The 18,157-nt window shown below is 32.7% G+C and overlaps 2 protein-coding genes across 2 annotated transcripts; one reads left to right on the top strand and one right to left on the bottom strand.

Moving 5' to 3' along the window:
* Window positions 1–4,442: 4,442 nt before the first annotated feature.
* LOC108992566 (5'-3' exoribonuclease 2-like) lies at window positions 4,443–5,213 on the top strand. Its single transcript, XM_018967156.2, has one exon. The coding sequence runs from the start codon at window positions 4,515–4,517 to the stop codon at window positions 4,977–4,979; it is 465 nt and encodes a 154-aa protein (XP_018822701.2). The 5' UTR covers window positions 4,443–4,514; the 3' UTR covers window positions 4,980–5,213.
* Window positions 5,214–7,370: 2,157 nt separating this feature from the next.
* Window positions 7,371–17,336, bottom strand: LOC108992585 (secretory carrier-associated membrane protein 3-like). Its single transcript, XM_018967176.2, has 13 exons — window positions 17,089–17,336; window positions 16,187–16,249; window positions 13,304–13,423; window positions 13,153–13,215; window positions 12,374–12,407; window positions 11,979–12,101; window positions 9,844–9,906; window positions 9,649–9,742; window positions 8,586–8,631; window positions 8,428–8,495; window positions 8,077–8,125; window positions 7,841–7,906; window positions 7,371–7,730 (listed from the first exon to the last, which is right to left on the bottom strand). Exons 1-13 carry the CDS (start codon window positions 17,146–17,148, stop codon window positions 7,644–7,646), a joined length of 936 nt encoding a protein of 311 aa, XP_018822721.1. The 5' UTR covers window positions 17,149–17,336; the 3' UTR covers window positions 7,371–7,643.
* Window positions 17,337–18,157: the final 821 nt, after the last annotated feature.

Here is an 18,157-nt window from a genome sequence, read left to right as displayed (position 1 = left end):
TAATGGATAAGAGAGAGAAAAAACATTAAAAATAATGTTTGAAGAGTGAATAGTATTTTTTCAAAGTTAAAGAAGTACTATTCATAGCTATGTAAAAATTTAGAGATGCATAAGTTAATATAGATGAATTTAAATACATATTATGCAAATATGAAGATGAAGATAAAGATGAATAAACCATTACTAGTGCTTGTTTTGATATTGTTAATAATAAAGACAGATATTTTGTTTTTTATCGTTTTACTCTTTTTTTTAAGTAATTTAAAATATTACATTACACATAAAGAAATAGTGCAAATATTAAAATATATGATGTATGGAGAAATATTTGAAATATATGAAGTGTAGAGAATGAAAAAAGACTAAAAGTATAATATTTAAATAATATGAAGAAAAAATAGATAAATTAAAGTATGACGTATTGTAAAAATCAGTATGTAAAATAGAAAAAATAAATTTTGGTGATGTATTTTAAATGATAATTAAGATAAAGAAACTATTGGAAGAACTCTTCGAGTCACCGAATGTTCGGTCAATTGGGTCTCAACAAATTATTTTTTTATTTTTTTTAACTAAAGATTAAGAAAATATTTTTTAGTGATGTTGTGAACTTAAAAAAAAAAAAAATTAAAAAATATATTAAAAAAAAAATCAAAAATAGAAAAATAGAAAACATTTTTGTTCTTATACGGGTCTCGTGCTACATCCAACTGCTCAAATCTTAGATTTCGGCGGGCATCCAAATCCGTTTCACACTGCCTCGTACCAAGATGGTAAGTTTCAGGCATTTAAAATTCGGAAGCTTTATCGTTAAAATTCGGAAGTTTCAAGCATTTAAAATTCAAAGAACTTGAGCTTTATCGATAAGATCAAATAACTGGAGCTTTATCCATTCCCACAAATTTTTAAAAACCAAAAAGACAAACAAATATATAAAAATTTAAAAGAGACGTGATATATATATTAGGATTTCAAAACCACAATCTATTATTATTAAGGAATTTGAAATAGGGAAGTGGGTTTAACATTTTAAAAAACAAGGAATTTAATTATATAAAAAAATATATAAGAGGAAATTCATTAATCACATGTGTTTTTCTTAAAAAAATATATAACCAATATATATAATTTTAAAATACAAATAAAAGTTTAAGTTAATGTAATTACAAGTACAAAACTAATAGATTTTTGGTGAATAATTATATGTTATAATTATTGAGGTAATAATATAAACGCTGAAAAATTTCCTGTTTTACTGGTACAAGAAATAAGCGCCGGCAATAATTTATATTTATCAGCGCATACAAAAATGTCAGAAATGTAAATACAAGCAAAACTTATTTATATAAAAATTATATATTACATTACTCTTGTAATTATTTTTCTTAATGAGAGTCCAATTGACGATGATCTGCAATATTCCTTAGAAAACTAAAATAGTTGCTTTGTGATAAAAAAAATTCTATTTATAATTTCTTTTTGAAGACTGTATGTGCATGCCATAGGTAGCTGAATGGCATACAATAATATTAGTACTTGTCCCCTAAATTACTTCGTTGCTAGTGTTTCAGGGCGTGGGGTCGAGAACGTCGAGATCATCTAGATATTACGGCACCAAATGCTGACATAATAATGTATACACGAATCACATGAGCAACGTAACGCTGACGCCTAGCTAAATTAAGATCACCGTCAGTTTTAGTCCAGATTCGGTTTGTGAGACCGCATTAATGCGATCTTTACGTGCATTGACAAATTAAGCACCTATATACTATATATTATATGATTTCTTTTTTTTTTTGTTTGTTCCATACAATGTAGAGGTTTTCAATCTGATTCGAATCTTATGCCATCTAAGAGCATTGATATTAACTTTATCAAAATTATCTCTAAAATTTGATAGAAAGTATATGATTTCTATAAATTCAAAACTTTTTTAGCCATAACTTCATATTGAATTAACCATTGAATTCATCAAAATAATAATATAATATTATTTTTTTAATAAAAATATTTTTATTTTTTTCATATTTTGCAATTACACTAATCATATATTGATTAATAATTTAATTTGATTTTTACATTATTATTGCAAGACGGTTGGAGATTAAACGTGAATAAAAAAGACTTTTAGAGATTAAAAGTAAATAAAAAATAAATTTGATGAATAAATAGTAGACCTTCAAATTTGAAGAAACTTATATATTTACTGTAATTCAAAGTTTCACATTTATCTATTTAACTCATCCAATACAACTTTATTTTGATGAAATTTATCAAATTTTATATTTGACTAGACTTTTAATGAAGTCAATACTAATACTAATACTCTAAGGACTTCAGCATATATCATATATGAATAGTTTGTTTTATATATATATATATATATGAAAAATTTTACTATTATTTATTGCATTATATATCAATTTGTGATTTATCATTTTTTATCTTTTTATTTAAATACATATATTAAGGTATAAATATGTATATTTAAATAAAATGATAAAAATAGTAAATTACATCTCAATATGTGATATAAAATGATAAATAGCATTTCATATATATATATATATATATATATATATATATATATATATAATATATGTATGCTGTACAGCCAACACGTACATATCCCGATTAGAGCTGTCATGCATAATTGGGTAGTAGCTGATATAGTGGTTTAATTCATTGACTAATCAATCCTGAGTGGTTGCCGGTGATAATTTATTTTTAACTTAATTGTCGAATTTGAGAGTTTTAAGTAATTAATTACGAGAAATAGATAAATAAAATTCATATTATAATATTTATTGAATATTTGATTGATGTTGTTTAAAAAGTTTTAAAATTTAATAATAAATACTATAGAACCCATTTTATTTATCTATCTCGCTTCCACTTGATGCCATGAATTTGAGGGAATTTTTTTCCATCTCTAATTAATTTTATAAAAATACGTTTTGTGCAAATAGAAAAGAAATATAGAGTAATGCTGCATATAGTCGTAGAGTATGCAAACGCCATGCAATTCTTTTAAAAAAAATGAGATCTACTATTAAAAAATATATTTACTTATTTTTTTTAAGTTATTACGTGGCGTTTGTGCATTTCACGACTGTAAATATTTGTCAGAAATATATTGCATAGGATAAAAAAAAAAATTCCCCTAAATTAATACATGTAATGAGTCTTATAATATTTAACAATACCTATGTAGATTTTTCAGGCATCAATATTAAATACTCAATAAATATTGTAAGACCTATTATATATATCTATCTTCTCACTTGATCAGACCCTCAAGGTTGAATTAAAACTTAAGAAGATCTTAATCCGATTAAATATCATGTGAATCTCACAGTATTTATTGTTGACATCCGACGTAGTGTAGACCTCATTGTTGTTGTCATCTCACAGTACTACTAGAGAAGTGTTGCAAGGTATAAGATAGCTTGACATTTTTTTTGGCATATGAGTATTCCGAATTGAATAAATTCCTGACTAATCTTGAGGATGTTCAAGTCTTCGATAATGAGTTTTTTCTTAAATTACCAGAAGTGCATTTACAAAAAGATCCTTCACTCCGATGGCTCCAAGGGTATGTATACAAAATTTCGAGCCTAGGATGTTCTGGTTATACAACTCGGTACAGAACCACAATGTCCCCATCTCTTTTAGGGATATCATCAATTTCGTTTGCTTATATTCGATGGGTGTAATTGGAGGGTATAAGAAAATTTGACATTACATGCATATGATATTGCATCTGCTAAGCTAAAATTTATACATACGACGTACATACATGCATAAATATCACGAGTAATTCTACATATAACCGTAAAGTATACGTAATCGCTTTGAAAAAGAGTGGAGTCTACTATTTAAAAGTTATTTTTTTTTTACGTGGATTTCATGTTTTATTTATTTTTTTCAAAATGATTACGTGACGATTACACAATTCATAATTATAAATATCTTTTCTCAAATATCACACCCCATGCAGCAGCACCACCAACCATGCACCCTATCAAAACCAAGAAACCAAAACAGCTGACCCTGCACATAATGGAAACCATCCCCATCAAAGCAAGGGTACCATGCATTCAGAACTAGCTACTACCCCATAACTTTTTGGTTTTATATCCCCATATATACATAGAAATACAACGTCGTCCCACTTCATTCCCTTCAAAACCCAACCAATATATATATATATATATGGGTCCAGTCTAGTTAGCAATGCAATACAGGCAGGCTTACCTACCAAATCTCATGCATGTATAATCGGCTTGAAAAGCGTGTCCCACATATAAGAGAGAAATTTAATATGGGAAATAAAAACTTGGACAGTCTAATAATTGCACCCCTACCTGCTAACATTCATGGAGGCTCCGGCCTCAACTGTCCAAGACCCTCCACATAAATGCTCTTTTTCAACACCTGCCCTGCTTAAATATTCCCTCCCATAAGCACTGATCTTATCATACACTCATCTTGTTGAAAAAGCCTGCACAATGAAGCCCTTAACCTGCTTTGTCTTGGCCATTCTACTGATCATCAGTACTGCTTCGGTCTCTCTAGCCACCCGACCCGGATCTGATGGATCCTTATCAAACCAGCTCAGCCACTCCAAGGGCAAAAACAGCAACAAAGATGGTGGAAATAATGGTGGCATGGGAGGGTACTTTGGTCCCGGAGGCGGGTTCGACATACCCGGGTTCGGGAAAGGTTGGGGAGGAAACGGGTTCGGAGGAGGGTACGGAGGTGGGTATGGAGATCCGAGTGGAGGGCACTCCAAAGGTGGTGTGATAAGGCCTACAGTTGTGTGCAAAGAAAAGGGTCCATGTTACAACAAGAAGGTGACGTGTCCAGCCAAGTGCTTCACTTCCTATAGCGGGTCAGGGAAGGGTTATGGAGGTGGTGGTGGAGGCGGTGGATGCACCATGGATTGCAAGAAGAAATGTATTGCCTATTGCTAGAATGTAAGCAATTGTCATAAGCATCCAGTACGTACTTGCCTGTAATAGTTTCTATATATATGTTTAGTACTACTAGCTATAAAGTACGTACGAAATCATAGAGTTTTTAGATCTATATATATATATATATGCCATGGTCTTGGGGTCGTTAGGCTATTATAAAAAATAAGAAAGTGGAGAATATATGTATGAAGTGGCTTAACTATAGCACGGATGCGAATCATTTTTGTCACAAATAATCGTTTTCATCCTAAAACAACTAGTCATATATATATATATATATATATATATAAACAAATATATATGTGTGTTGCTTTTTTCTAAGAGAAATTATTTACATCAGCCTACTGTTGGCTGCATCCTCAACACACCGAGTGTGTTGAGTTAAAAAAAAAAAAGAAAAAAGAAAAAGAAAAAGAAAGAACAACCATGGTGTGTAGAGAGTGCCTACTGATGTATAGCCGGGCTCTTTTTCTAAATATAGTATTACTTTGGAAGTGGGAATTTGTGACATAAGGTTTAGACCAGTTGTGATAATTAATATTTATATTATAACGAAAGACAAATAAATCAAAGAAGCTAACTATAGCATTGAAATATATATGACATTATAAAGCTACACTACATGCAATTCCGGTTTAAATTAACATGATGTTAAACTTCAAAAATAAAAATAAAAACGCTTAATTTGGAAAGAAAGCCCTATCGAGTGTAATAAGGAAACTAGCTAGCTCAAACATATATCTTAATCAAACATGCTTTCAGATCATGTGATTATGCCTTATGTTTTTCAAATATGTTCATATATACTTCATACCTAAGATCATTACATTCATAATTTGGATTACATGCATATTGAAAATGAAAATGCTACCATGAAATATATTGAATATTATCCGTTCGTAATTAAACAAGATAATTATAATCCTATACATGCCTGATGAGACGATGTAAACTCACGAACTAAGGTTCCGTTTGGATTGAAAGATGAGATGAGTGGTTTTAAATGAGTTGAATAAAATATTGTTAGAATATTATTTTTTAATATTATTATTATTTTGAGATTTGAAAAAGTTGAATTATTTATTATATTTTGAGTGAAATTTTAGAAAAGTTGTAATGATGAAATGAGATAAGATGAGTTGAGATCACTTCTCAATCCATACGGGGCTTTCACGTGGATGCATGATACATTTAGCAACACCAACTAGAGGTTAACTTGGCAAGAACCTATGATATGATCGATGTGTGCTATTATCTAGTACGTTATAACACATAAATAATGCATAAGTTTATAAAAAACTAGAGTGGTTATTAGAAATCACCTTCCTTCAAAAGTGTTACAATTTTTTAAATGATGTGGAAAAATTATAGAAGAAGGAAAAAAAATAGAAGACCTATAAAAATAGTCCTTGTGGTTTGGCTTTTGGTTGGACAAATTACTTCCAGACTTTTAAAAATAATTTTTTTCATTTTGTTCTTTCAACTTCGGGTGTTTTGATCATTCAGTCAAAGAATCCCCCAAACCCACTAACGGAAGCCACATCATCATCAATAGAAACGCACCATGTGTCAGCACACAAAATTAAAATTCAAATGAAAAAAAAGAAGTCTAAAAGCATCATAACAACAAAATTAGGATGTTGGAATTCAAATGCTATATATTTCAAAAGTTGGTAAAAGATGTAACATTGAGATTCTTGCAATGAGTGTTGCATAAGTGGTAGGATGAGAATGATATATTAATGATATATCCGCTCATTTTCCCTTTTCCAATTTTTTTTTTTATTTTTTTTAGTTTTTTTATGTAGTGATTAAGAAAATATTGTTTAATAATTTTGTGAATTTTTTTAATTTTTAAAAAATTTTTAGAAGTGTTAAAAAATTGATGTGAATAAAAAAAAACTCAAAAAAAAATGTGAACGGGAGTTTAACGGGATCCCCCAGCAGAATCCTTAGCATTACCCATTAATGATATATTTTAGCATTATTATTGAATTCATAAAATTGCAGCCATAAATTAGCCTAAAACTACATTATCTCAATCCTTTATTAAATATTTGGCATCTTCCCTGGTTCTCGTAGACTATGGGAGTCCCAATCCCCCTTACTGGGGCTTTGATGCCCCTCAATATGCCAAGCAAATACACATACTGGTTTGAGCAGTTTAGGCCTAGTTTGATTTCGTAAATGAAGTTGAAATAAAAATTAAAAGTTAAATAAAATATTATTAAAATATATTATTTTAATATTATTTTTATTTTAAGATTTGAAAAGACTGAATTATTTATTATATTTTATGTAAAATTTTGAAAAAATTATAATGATTAGATAAGAAAAATGTTGTGAAAGTGAACGAGGTCTTAGTTTTCCCGAAATTTCGAAACTATAAACATGAAGTAAAACTACATAGGGTCAAGTCGTCAAATATAGAAATTGTGTGTAGCGTATTTATCATAATCATCCGACGAAACTCCGGGAAACCGCATGAACAAATTATAGCACCCATTACAAAACTATAAACAGAAAACAAACCAATAAAACAGGTTCAAGCAGAAGTAAACTCGAGCCATTCGTTTCTGTATCCTCATTTTCTGTGACCAAGGACATGTACAATCTACAGGACATCACCATCTTTGCTTCTCTGCCACCAGGTTCGCATCATCATAGCCCTGCCCTCATTGCTCCTCTTGCAGCCTCTCGCCTCACCTCGGCGGATTTACCACTGCCTCGGAAATACATGTACACTTGCTGAAAACAAAACAAGAGGAAAAAAATGTGAGCAGAAAAGAACTGAAGTGAGGGCTGCAGAGTGACCGGGGCATGTGCGTTACGGATTTTGGACAAGGAGAATAGTCGACCTGAATAACCCAGATGCTGATTAATGTTTCCAGACAGAATAATCCAAATCCGATGAAGTAGAAGATCTACGATATGCGAAAAAGTAATATGATCAAGGTTCAGAAATGCAATAATGAGTAAAATAGTATAACTCATGAAACTCCATTTCATGAACTGCTCAATTTAATAAAAATGAGGGTCCTTTTGAGTTGGCAAGTATTCAATATAAAATTTATTCTGGCACAAGCATCCTTACCCCAGCTAAAGAATGGTTGCCTACAACATCGATCGCAGAGAGAATGCCTCTGTTCCAAACACAACATAGAACCATTAGCAGCACAAGAGGAAAAACATTTTGCACTTCTATCGCATAAGGAATGTTCTAATGCATATACATCTCGCCATCAGCATTGAGAAAACAACCACCAACCAATTTTTAAATTCAAAAGGTATAATGGGGCAAATAAACAAATTATAAGCCCAAGGAAATGTGATCAACGACCCAATATCCTGCAGTATTTCCACTTCCACAAAAAAAAAAAAAAAAAAGGAACAGAAAAGAAATCAGCTATTTTCTATTGAACTTGGAATTTTGGAAGGAACATACGTGAAAGACTTTCCTTTGAAAAATATAGGTGGAGCAACTGCAGCTACAACACAGAATCCAATGTGGACCTGTTGGGCAGAAGAAAATAGAATAAGAGAGATTAGCTGTCCTTCGATCAAGTAAATAGAAGAACTAAGGAAGTTGAGTAATTAGTTTACCATATAAAAAAGGAAAAACCATCCAAAGTTCATGGCACTTTGATTCCTGCAAGAGAAATAAAAGGACATCAAGCATACCAAGCAAATCAATAGTTATACAGGCTCGAAATACAACAGTGTAATTTTGCTCTACTTAATTGGTCCCCCTTTCATTGGTAAATGGGTAAGAATTATGAGAACAACAGATGATCCAAGAGAGATGTATACTGGATAGTTGCACATAAACATTTCTGTCAAAATTGTTCCGCCATACAAAGGAGTCTCAAATTTCTCTCTATATAATCAGTGTAGTTACTTATGGAGATAATCACATACTATCATTTTTAAAAAGAGAACAAAAGATGCGGATGGGAGCCCCAGCAAATATCCCATTTACAGGAAATAGAAAAGGGGAAAGGAAATCAATAAATGACCCAAACACAAGTGCATCTGTGGTGACAAGGAAATCAAGAGTGGATTTTGCTCCCAACAAAAGACAGAACAGAGGGCTCTATCTCAAAAAGGGAAGGAAACCTATCAAGGTGCCACTGGTGGAGTGGTGCATGGGCCTCATGCACATCTGTGGCAGCACACGGGGCCCGTTGGTTGAAGTTTAGGTCTAGTGGCACAGAGAGGTGGATCAGTGGGCGGTCAAACCAAAGAGAAAAGGTGCGTAGTAGCTGTAGGTGGGTGTATGGTGACAAATTTGGAAAGGCAAGAATGAGGGGGGTGTGGGGAAAGCAAAGAGGGAGAGGGAAGTGAGAACTGGAGAAAGGGAGGGAATGAAAGAGAAGGAAGACAAAATTCGGAGCTTCTCCCTTGCTCTAGTGAAGCTTTTGATGGCTATTTCAAAAGAGAAGATGGCATTTACTCTCTTTAGGAAGTCCCAGCTTGAAAATGTCCATATGCTATCATATTTAATAGTGAGGTTTCATAACAAAAAAGCCCATTGGGCTCACCCTTCTTTAAGTCTTGGATAACATGTTGGCCCCAGGGACAGATTTCTTACCATTATAAACAACTAGACAAGTAACAAATCTACATACATGAACAGAAGAGTTTAGGAACTCATTGGAATAAGTACCTAAACGCACGATAAAGAGGCCGATACCATAACACATAGGCTCCTGGAACCCCTGCTATGAAATAGATAATGGCTAGGAACCAAATTTTGACACCTACAACCAAAACCAAAGATATTCACCCCATTTACGATATTAGACAAATAATGCAGACCCCACAAATCCAGGACACGTGTAGCATGTATCTGATCTCCCACCTTCTCCTTGAATCCACGCTGTAGTAACAGCAACGATATTCCAAGTAAGGCACAGAACCAATCCTGCATAACATAACCATCAATCACTAATGTCCATCACCTTCAGTGGCTTAGAACAAAGCACATGCTTTATACATAACATCTCAAAAAATACGTCATGTCACATAGAAACCAGAAATGCATTCTATCTTACAACCATGAACCAGCCAGGCTTATCCTATAATTCACAGAGACAAATGCAAGCAATTAATCACCCTTTGTTCCTCATTGTGCCTCTAAAATTTGGGCATTCATACATGAAGTTTTGATATTAGAGGTAAATGGCCCACCATTGACACCCATGAATGGATCTAAGATGGAATATAAAATCCTGTTGAGTATACACGCAATAATCATGAAAAAGCACACAAATCTTCATTTCCACTCCTTCAAAATGATGGATGCATATGACATCAAGAACCATGAATTCTATGACATGCCATTTCCAACCAGATTTTTCCCTACGTGTCACATGCACCCCAACATGTAAGGACAAAACCTCTTAAGATGTCTTATATGTTGAGTTTGCCTTTAGGTGTTGAAAGAAAAGTTCAAGTGTAATGAAATGACCTTTGAAAAGGGTTATCCAGCAGAAAGATTTATAGAATAAACCATACAAAATAAAGTCTAAGTAAACTTGATCTAGGTAGAAGGCATAAATCAACCTCAACACAACCCTTGTTGTATACAGTGTTTTACCAGGCGGAGGAGTGAAGAGGAGAGGAGCACTACATCTATGCCCCAATAGGATTCAAGCCTTGAAAAGGGAAATAAAAACAAAAACAAAAAAAAAACCAAAAAAAAAAAAAGCCATTCAGAATAAGTCCGGTTACGAGTGTCCTTGACTATCAAGCCATCTTCAAAGCCATTGGCAGATCCCTAGTTATCTAGTCAAGAAGCACCAAGCATATTATGAGCTTATTGAATGCCGCTCTTATCTCAGAGTAACATTTATTAAATATGGAGAGAAACATTTACCCAACCAAGAAGATCATAACCATGTGCCCCAACACTGAAAACTTCATTTATCAAGCTAATTCAGTTCAATCCTTTACTCAAACGAAAAATAATGTTAAAAAGTATTATTGCTGCTTCCTGGAAAAATTAGCACATGAACCAGGTACAAAATCATAGATTGTCAAGCCATCCCCAGAGTCAATTGCATATCCCCAGTTATCCAGTACAGAAACACCAAGCGTATTTTGAGCTGACTGAGTGCAGCTCTCCTCTTATACAAGAGTGGCAATTATTATCCATGGATGCTGGCCTCCTAGTTACTGCCATTCAACTTGATATTCCCATGTAAAAACCTATGCTCTCTAACACGTCAACTAATAGATCAAAGAAATGACAGCATGATGTTTACTGTCAGAAATTATAGATTCACTCCTCTCTTTATCTCGCTCCCACTCTCCAGAAGTAAAAGCATCTCTAGCTTCTAGACTCTAGAGGACGCGACACTGCAGAGTTTTTCAACCTATCAGAGGATTGCATAGCACCATCAACATGTTCCTTAGAAACTATGGACTAGCAAAGAAGGTTATTTCACCACTAATGGCAGTTTCCGACATTCCAAACAGATCTAAAGAGTGGTAGTCAATGAGGTAGGGGGAAGGAGCTTTTCAACACCAATCCATTACTAATATATACTCATATTATGATAATTGTCCCCAATGCAACTGTCCACACAACACTCACAATGGAACATTGTTCCACCGAAGGCTTCTTTCAGGGAAAAGGAAGACTGAAAAGACACAATGCTTGACAAAAGGTTTTGAGCACAACTTCTTTCTTTTGACGGAAACCGCTCTTATGAAGAGGGACAAGAAAGGGAGATGAAAAGGTATTTAGGATTAAACGGGTTTGAGTTCTTTTACTTATAAAAAATAAAACAGGATTGTGTTGAAAGTTGAAGCAAAATGAAAATATTTTGATTGACAAATATAGCCAAAATTTTTCCCTATCCAACATAGAAGGATTGATGTGACCAATAATTATACATACACCACATTAATGATAGGCACTACCAGCCTGAGTTAGATACCTAACAATTTCATAAAAGTAATAACCATAAAATCAGGCAAAGGTTGACATACCTAAGAATGTTGAAAATGCAGTATACTGCAATTTTTGAAGATGAATTGGTGTTTCATTCGCTATATCATGATGGATGATAGGAAAAAAAGGAGGCCAATTTTTCTCTTCAAGAACAATTCCAGCTGCAATCAAAAGGGAGAACTGAAAGTATGAATTTTGAGGCAGCATTATGAATAATAACTTCACAAGGAAATAGAACAGGTATAAAGTGTATCGGAACATAAATGATCACATTTAAATGCAAAATGGAACTGAATACAACCAAAAAGACAATGGATGATAGAAATCAACTAAGGAAAAAAAAAAAAGAAATAGGCAAATGACAAAGCAAAGGATCTACTTGCCCAGGCCCAAAAATTAAAAATTCAAAATATAAACAGGGAGGGAACATTACCTCGTGCAGCAGCATCTTCTCTCCGTTTTACCTCCTGCATTGAAAACGCTTACTGGTGAAATTAACGGACATGATAGAAATCAACTAAGACATTGAACAAGAAGCAAAGTGCCCATATTAGTACAATGAAATCAACAGGAAACTAAACCTTCAGACCTTTAAAGAAGATAACTCTACTAAAAATGGCAATCCTTTTTTGGTTAATTTAAAGGGTTTCCAAGATCTAATACCCATGCCAAAATAAAAATCCGTTTCAAATCGATCATGTCAGTGACTCCGAGACACCAAAGAATTTCCAGATTTTAGTCACAGAGATATAATTATATAATATGTTAGTTAAGTTTTTTTTTATTGGCACCGGGTGTCTAGGAACAGCGTCCCGACTAATCCAACATACCATGTTACATAATATGTTAGTTAAGTAACTATGTAATATTTATTATTTGACAAGCCAACATATTGAGACAACAATTTTTTGATCAAAATGTAAGAGCCAACCATTTTTTTAACTCACACATAACTGGATTGCCATCAATGACTCGTGAATACTATAGTGTATTACTCCTCAGTAGACTTAATCTCAATATGGCATCATAAACTGTAATGCCAAATATGATAAAATGAGCACAGCTTAAGTGCATCAAATTTAAAATTGATAGACAAGCCTTGTTGGCTGCCAGATTGGGAAAGGAAAAAAAAAAAACTGAATCCTGGTAGCAAGATATATGATTCTTTCAGAAATATAAGAATTTGGGATTTGAATTACAACAAATGTATACCTGCTCACGCCTTCTCAACTCAGCCTCCTTAGCTTGAAGTTCCTTCTCTTTCCTTTGCAAATCCTTAATTTGAAACATGATAAGAAAATGTTAATATCAAATCCTTAACACCAAAAAAGAAGGAAAAACACAGACTCAGGTATTCAACGACCTTAGAATTTCGGCCCCCTGTAGCTGTGTCAATGGGTATATCAATTGTTGCATCATGGCCATAATTGAAACCTGCGGGTTCAGGCGGAAGAGGCGAAAGCCTAGAGTTTGTGGCAGGATTCTGAAAATGCACCAAGCATGGAGATGTGTTAAGAGTTCAAGGAGGAGTAAACTAAGAATGTGTTTTCTTTTCCTTTTTTTCCTTTTTAGTGGGTGGAGGGAAGGGAACATAACCCCAAAATTTGGAAGAAAGCTGGATAACCAAAATCATCGGACAAGGAAATGAAAAAATAAAATTCAAAACTATACATAACCATGCCTAAGATATTTTCTCCTGATAAATCTACACAACCCTTAGCTCACCCTCTAATCAAAGCAGGTTCAAAGTTCAAACTCAGGCGTAGTGTGTACAAATATACATGGTAACCATCTATATTACAAGCACCATGGTTTGAGTACAATTATACCTTTGAAATAATAAGCAAAATAGTAAATTAAGGAAAAAAAAAAATCAAACAGCACCTGGTTAATGTTTTCCAAATTTAATGACATATAATAACATAGAAAATGACACAACTATGCACATTTCTGGCACTATACAAATACTGGAAAAACTCTTTGTAACACGCTCCAAGGTTGGACCAAGAAAAGAATATTATTGGTCCCTAGTAGTTGGGGGTAAGATAGTCCAACTCATTTTTTAGTGGGCCTGTCAGTTACGTATTAAATCACCCCTCAGGACTTATTCTAATTATTTTATTCCAAAATGTTTTAAAATTGTATAATTCGATTTGATAAGTTAGCTAAATATTAATTTCCAACATTAACTTTTAATATTGCGTAAGATAAAAGGATACAGAAACATGGTTTCAAAAGTTCAAAAGAATAACGCATTATTAATTCTGATTTATGGGTTGATTTTAAAATAACACATCCAAGAGCCACCCCCAACTTATTCTCTTCCCTCTCCCTTCATTTTATTTTCTATTCATGTAGCTTCCCCCAAAACTGTAACGCCTTAAGGGAAGGCCCATGCCACATCGGGACTATATTCCTATAACGTCTAAATGGAAGGCCCAAGCCACATGGTCTATACTCCAAAATGACTAGTCAATGATACCATTAGAGTCCCATTGAAACCCTATAAAGAGCAAGAACTTTTCCTTCCCAAACAATGTGAGACCCATACACCACACCCTTATTCTTATTATATGGGATATCACAATTCCAAAAAAGACTAGCCAATGTTACAATCTCCCCTCCTCAAAGTCCATACATCCTAGTCTGGCATTCCATCATATAGATGATATGGCTCAAGTCCCACACTCTTGATTTGGAATAGGCTCTTATACTATTTGTAATTGTCCAAGAAAAGGCCCAAACCACATATGGGCCTATACTCCGGCAGGACTATCAGTGGTACAATTGAAACCCCATTGGAATCATTAGAAAGAACAAGAACTTCTCCATTCCAAGCAACGTGGGATCCCATACACTACCTATATTGCCAATCAGCATGGAGTATCACAAAAACCTAACTTCTTTCCTTTCAGCTCTCCCCGATTTTACTCCAATCGACGGAAAAATTATGCAATCATAGATAGCCAAACCCGCTATTGCCACACCTTTGAGGAATCCCAAGCTGCAGGGGTCAATTTCAGACACCCTATTTATTCTTTGTCCTAGCTCCCAGTTTTGGTTTTCCTCACTCTCTAATTCTGCCACCACATGCAGCCAGCCTCTCCAAGTCAGTCATCTCCTTCAATACAGATACCTAGGTGAGTAGCTGCATGCAATCTATATTGGGACGGTCTGTGTCGTGGTTTTTTTTTTTTTTTACAAAAAAATGTGCTAACAAAAGAGAAACATGAAAAGAGAAAACTAAGGTCCCATTTGGATTGCAAGATCCCCTCATCTCAACATCCAAACACCACAAACAAACACTTCAACTTTTTGGTTATCTACGTTCAGCTTTTTCATCTAATCATTACAACTTTCTCAAGCTTCCAAACAAAATACAAAAAGCAATTCAACTTTTTCAAATCCCAAAATAAAAAATAACATTAAAAAATTATATTCTAGTAATGTTTTAACTTTATAATATTTTTATTCAATATTTTCTCTTCTCTTTCCCAAAATCTCATAAAACAACTTAACTCAAACCATTTTTTATTTTAGATGAAAGTTTAAAATATTATTTTAAAATATTATTATTGTTTTGGGATTTGAAAAAGTTAAATTGAGATTTGAAAAAGTTAAATTGGGTTTTGAAAAAATTAAATTGTTTATTATATTTTGTGTAGGAGTTTGAGAAAGTTGTAACGATGAAATGAGAATTTTGTATCTCATTCCATACCCCAAACATATAGGCTCCGTTTGGATAGTGAGATGAGATGATCTATGAATAGTAGTGAAATGGTTTGTGATCATCCAGACTCCAACTCTTGTACTAAAGATCTGAAGGCTGTGTTTGGTTGTTGGACCCAACTCAACTCATCTCAAACCAATCATTGATGGGACCCACTACTTTTTCAATTTTCCATAAAAAAGTTAAACTCATATCAATCTATTTCATACATTTCAACCTAAAAAGTTAAACTCATCTCAACGTAAAAAAGTTTAACCCATCTCAATGAAACCCACAAAATATTATTATTCACAATTCAACTCAATTCATCTCAACATCCAAACGCAGTCTAAGTCTTGCAAATCAAACTCAAACTGTGCACACCACAACAAAACAGGAAAAAAGTACAAATTCCAAATATTGAGTCAATTAGCTAGATGATACATGTATGTATATATTAAAGTATATATTGTCAACCGGAAAGAAGGGAGAAAAATTTCCGTGAGGGAAATAAAATGAAAAAGAGAGATTACTTACTGTTGTGTAAAATGCACCTCCACCGTAGTTTGACTGCCCTGCCTTCCCCCTAACTGCTGGGTCCTGGAAGTAAAAGTTTTAGTAGTAAGAAGTTGCATAAAGAGTATGTCCAAAACATATATCCACCGTACTTGGAAGAAAGAAAGAATTATACCATTAAAAGACCATAGTGGCAGTATGCATATATTGATGAGAATTAATTTTATTTTATTTTTGATAAGTTAAGATTGATGAGAATTAAAATCTTAACTTTAGAAACTACATAACAACGTGAGCCCACCTAAATGTTCAGTTAAATCTGATCAAACACTTGGGATACTGGAGAGAATGCACAGCAGAAGAAGCATTCAACTTAAACACCACCATGAATTGGGAAAATTAAAAATCGAATATTGCTATTAATGAATAAAGATCATGAAAGAAAAAACAATTAAAATTGGATATTACCACCAATGAATTAAAATCATGTTCGAGATAAAACAAAATTCACTTGTCTTAGAATTACCGAACAAAAACAAATCAATCATCTTCGAATGAAAACCAAGAAACCAATCAGTATGAAAACCAAGGTAAAATCACTTGCCACAATTGGTAAGGAGTAGGTTGTGTAGAGATTTCTAGAGGAAAAAATTAAGCAAAAATATTTAATTTCCGCTAAAACAGAACGCTAGTAAAACATAAGGACTTAAAATCAAACATCCAATACAAGCAAACAATGAGGAATATAATACAAAGCAATTCAGTTTCAGGACAGAAACTCGATCTAACAATTAAGTGAACCAAAAACAACAAAAATTAACCAAACACCCACTTCGCTTCCTGCATCAACCATAAAATCAAACAACTTAACAAAAGATAAAATTGACAGTACAGAGACCGCATCTAAAGCAGAGTGGACTCACAGCGAAGGGATTAACTTGGTCTTCTTCGTCGAAAGGGTTTTTATCGTAACGGCCGGCCATGGAATTAGCAGGAGGAGGGACCAGTCTTCACAGGGAAATCTGGGTTTTTAGAAACTGTACAGACAGAGAAAATAATACTTACTGAGGAAGCAAAGCGACAGCAAACGAGACGAATAAGAAATTCTGGAGAGAGAGAGGAAAGGTAGAGAGTGGATCAGAGCTTGTCTTTGGTCAAGCTTATAATTTATATGGTTTAGAAAGAGAAACAGAGAAGTGTGTCCGTTGGACGCTAATATTTACTAGAAGAGAAATGATACGTGGTCATAATATGTAAGGGTGTACTTTTTTTTTTTTTTTCTTTTTAAGTGAATAAATATGAAATTTATATAAAAAAATTAAATTTATAATAATATATATTATTCTTTTTTAAAAAGAATGTGCAATATTTGAACCATCTATAAGTGTATTTAGCATTATTTTTACTAGAATGTTGTTTTTTTTCATTTAAATTAATTTTATAACTTTTAATCCTTTTATATTTTATAATTTGTAATCCTTAATTTTATAATTTATTTTAGTGATTAATGTATATAATATCAAAATCTATATTAACAAAATGATGTTTTGAGAGTAGTGTTATATACAAGTATGGATGGTATAAACACGGGACACTTCTTTTAAATTATAAAAGAATATCATTTCACATATTTTGGACTCTTTCTCTTTCTAATTATAAAAATAAATATTTAAAAAATAATTTAAAAAATAAATGAAACCATTTTGACTCTAAATCTATATATACATATATATATATATATATTATATACTTTTAAAACACTTGCGAAGTTTTATCCATTCACTTTCTTTAAAATTGTATTAATAGGATTATCAAATTATATTATTGTTACAAAAATATCAAAAGGATAATGCTATATTTGATCTTGAATGTATAATTGTATCAATAAGTGTAAATATACTTTCTTTTTTATCTTTTAACTATTTTTTAAAATATTTTAAAAATAAAAATATATCAGTTCACTAATAATTAATTTCTGAACTATTAAGTAAA

The sequence above is a fragment of the Juglans regia genome, chromosome 4 (assembly GCF_001411555.2).
Source record: "Juglans regia cultivar Chandler chromosome 4, Walnut 2.0, whole genome shotgun sequence".
NCBI lineage: Eukaryota > Viridiplantae > Streptophyta > Magnoliopsida > Fagales > Juglandaceae > Juglans > Juglans regia.
This window is presented reverse-complemented; position numbering and strand designations above follow the sequence as displayed.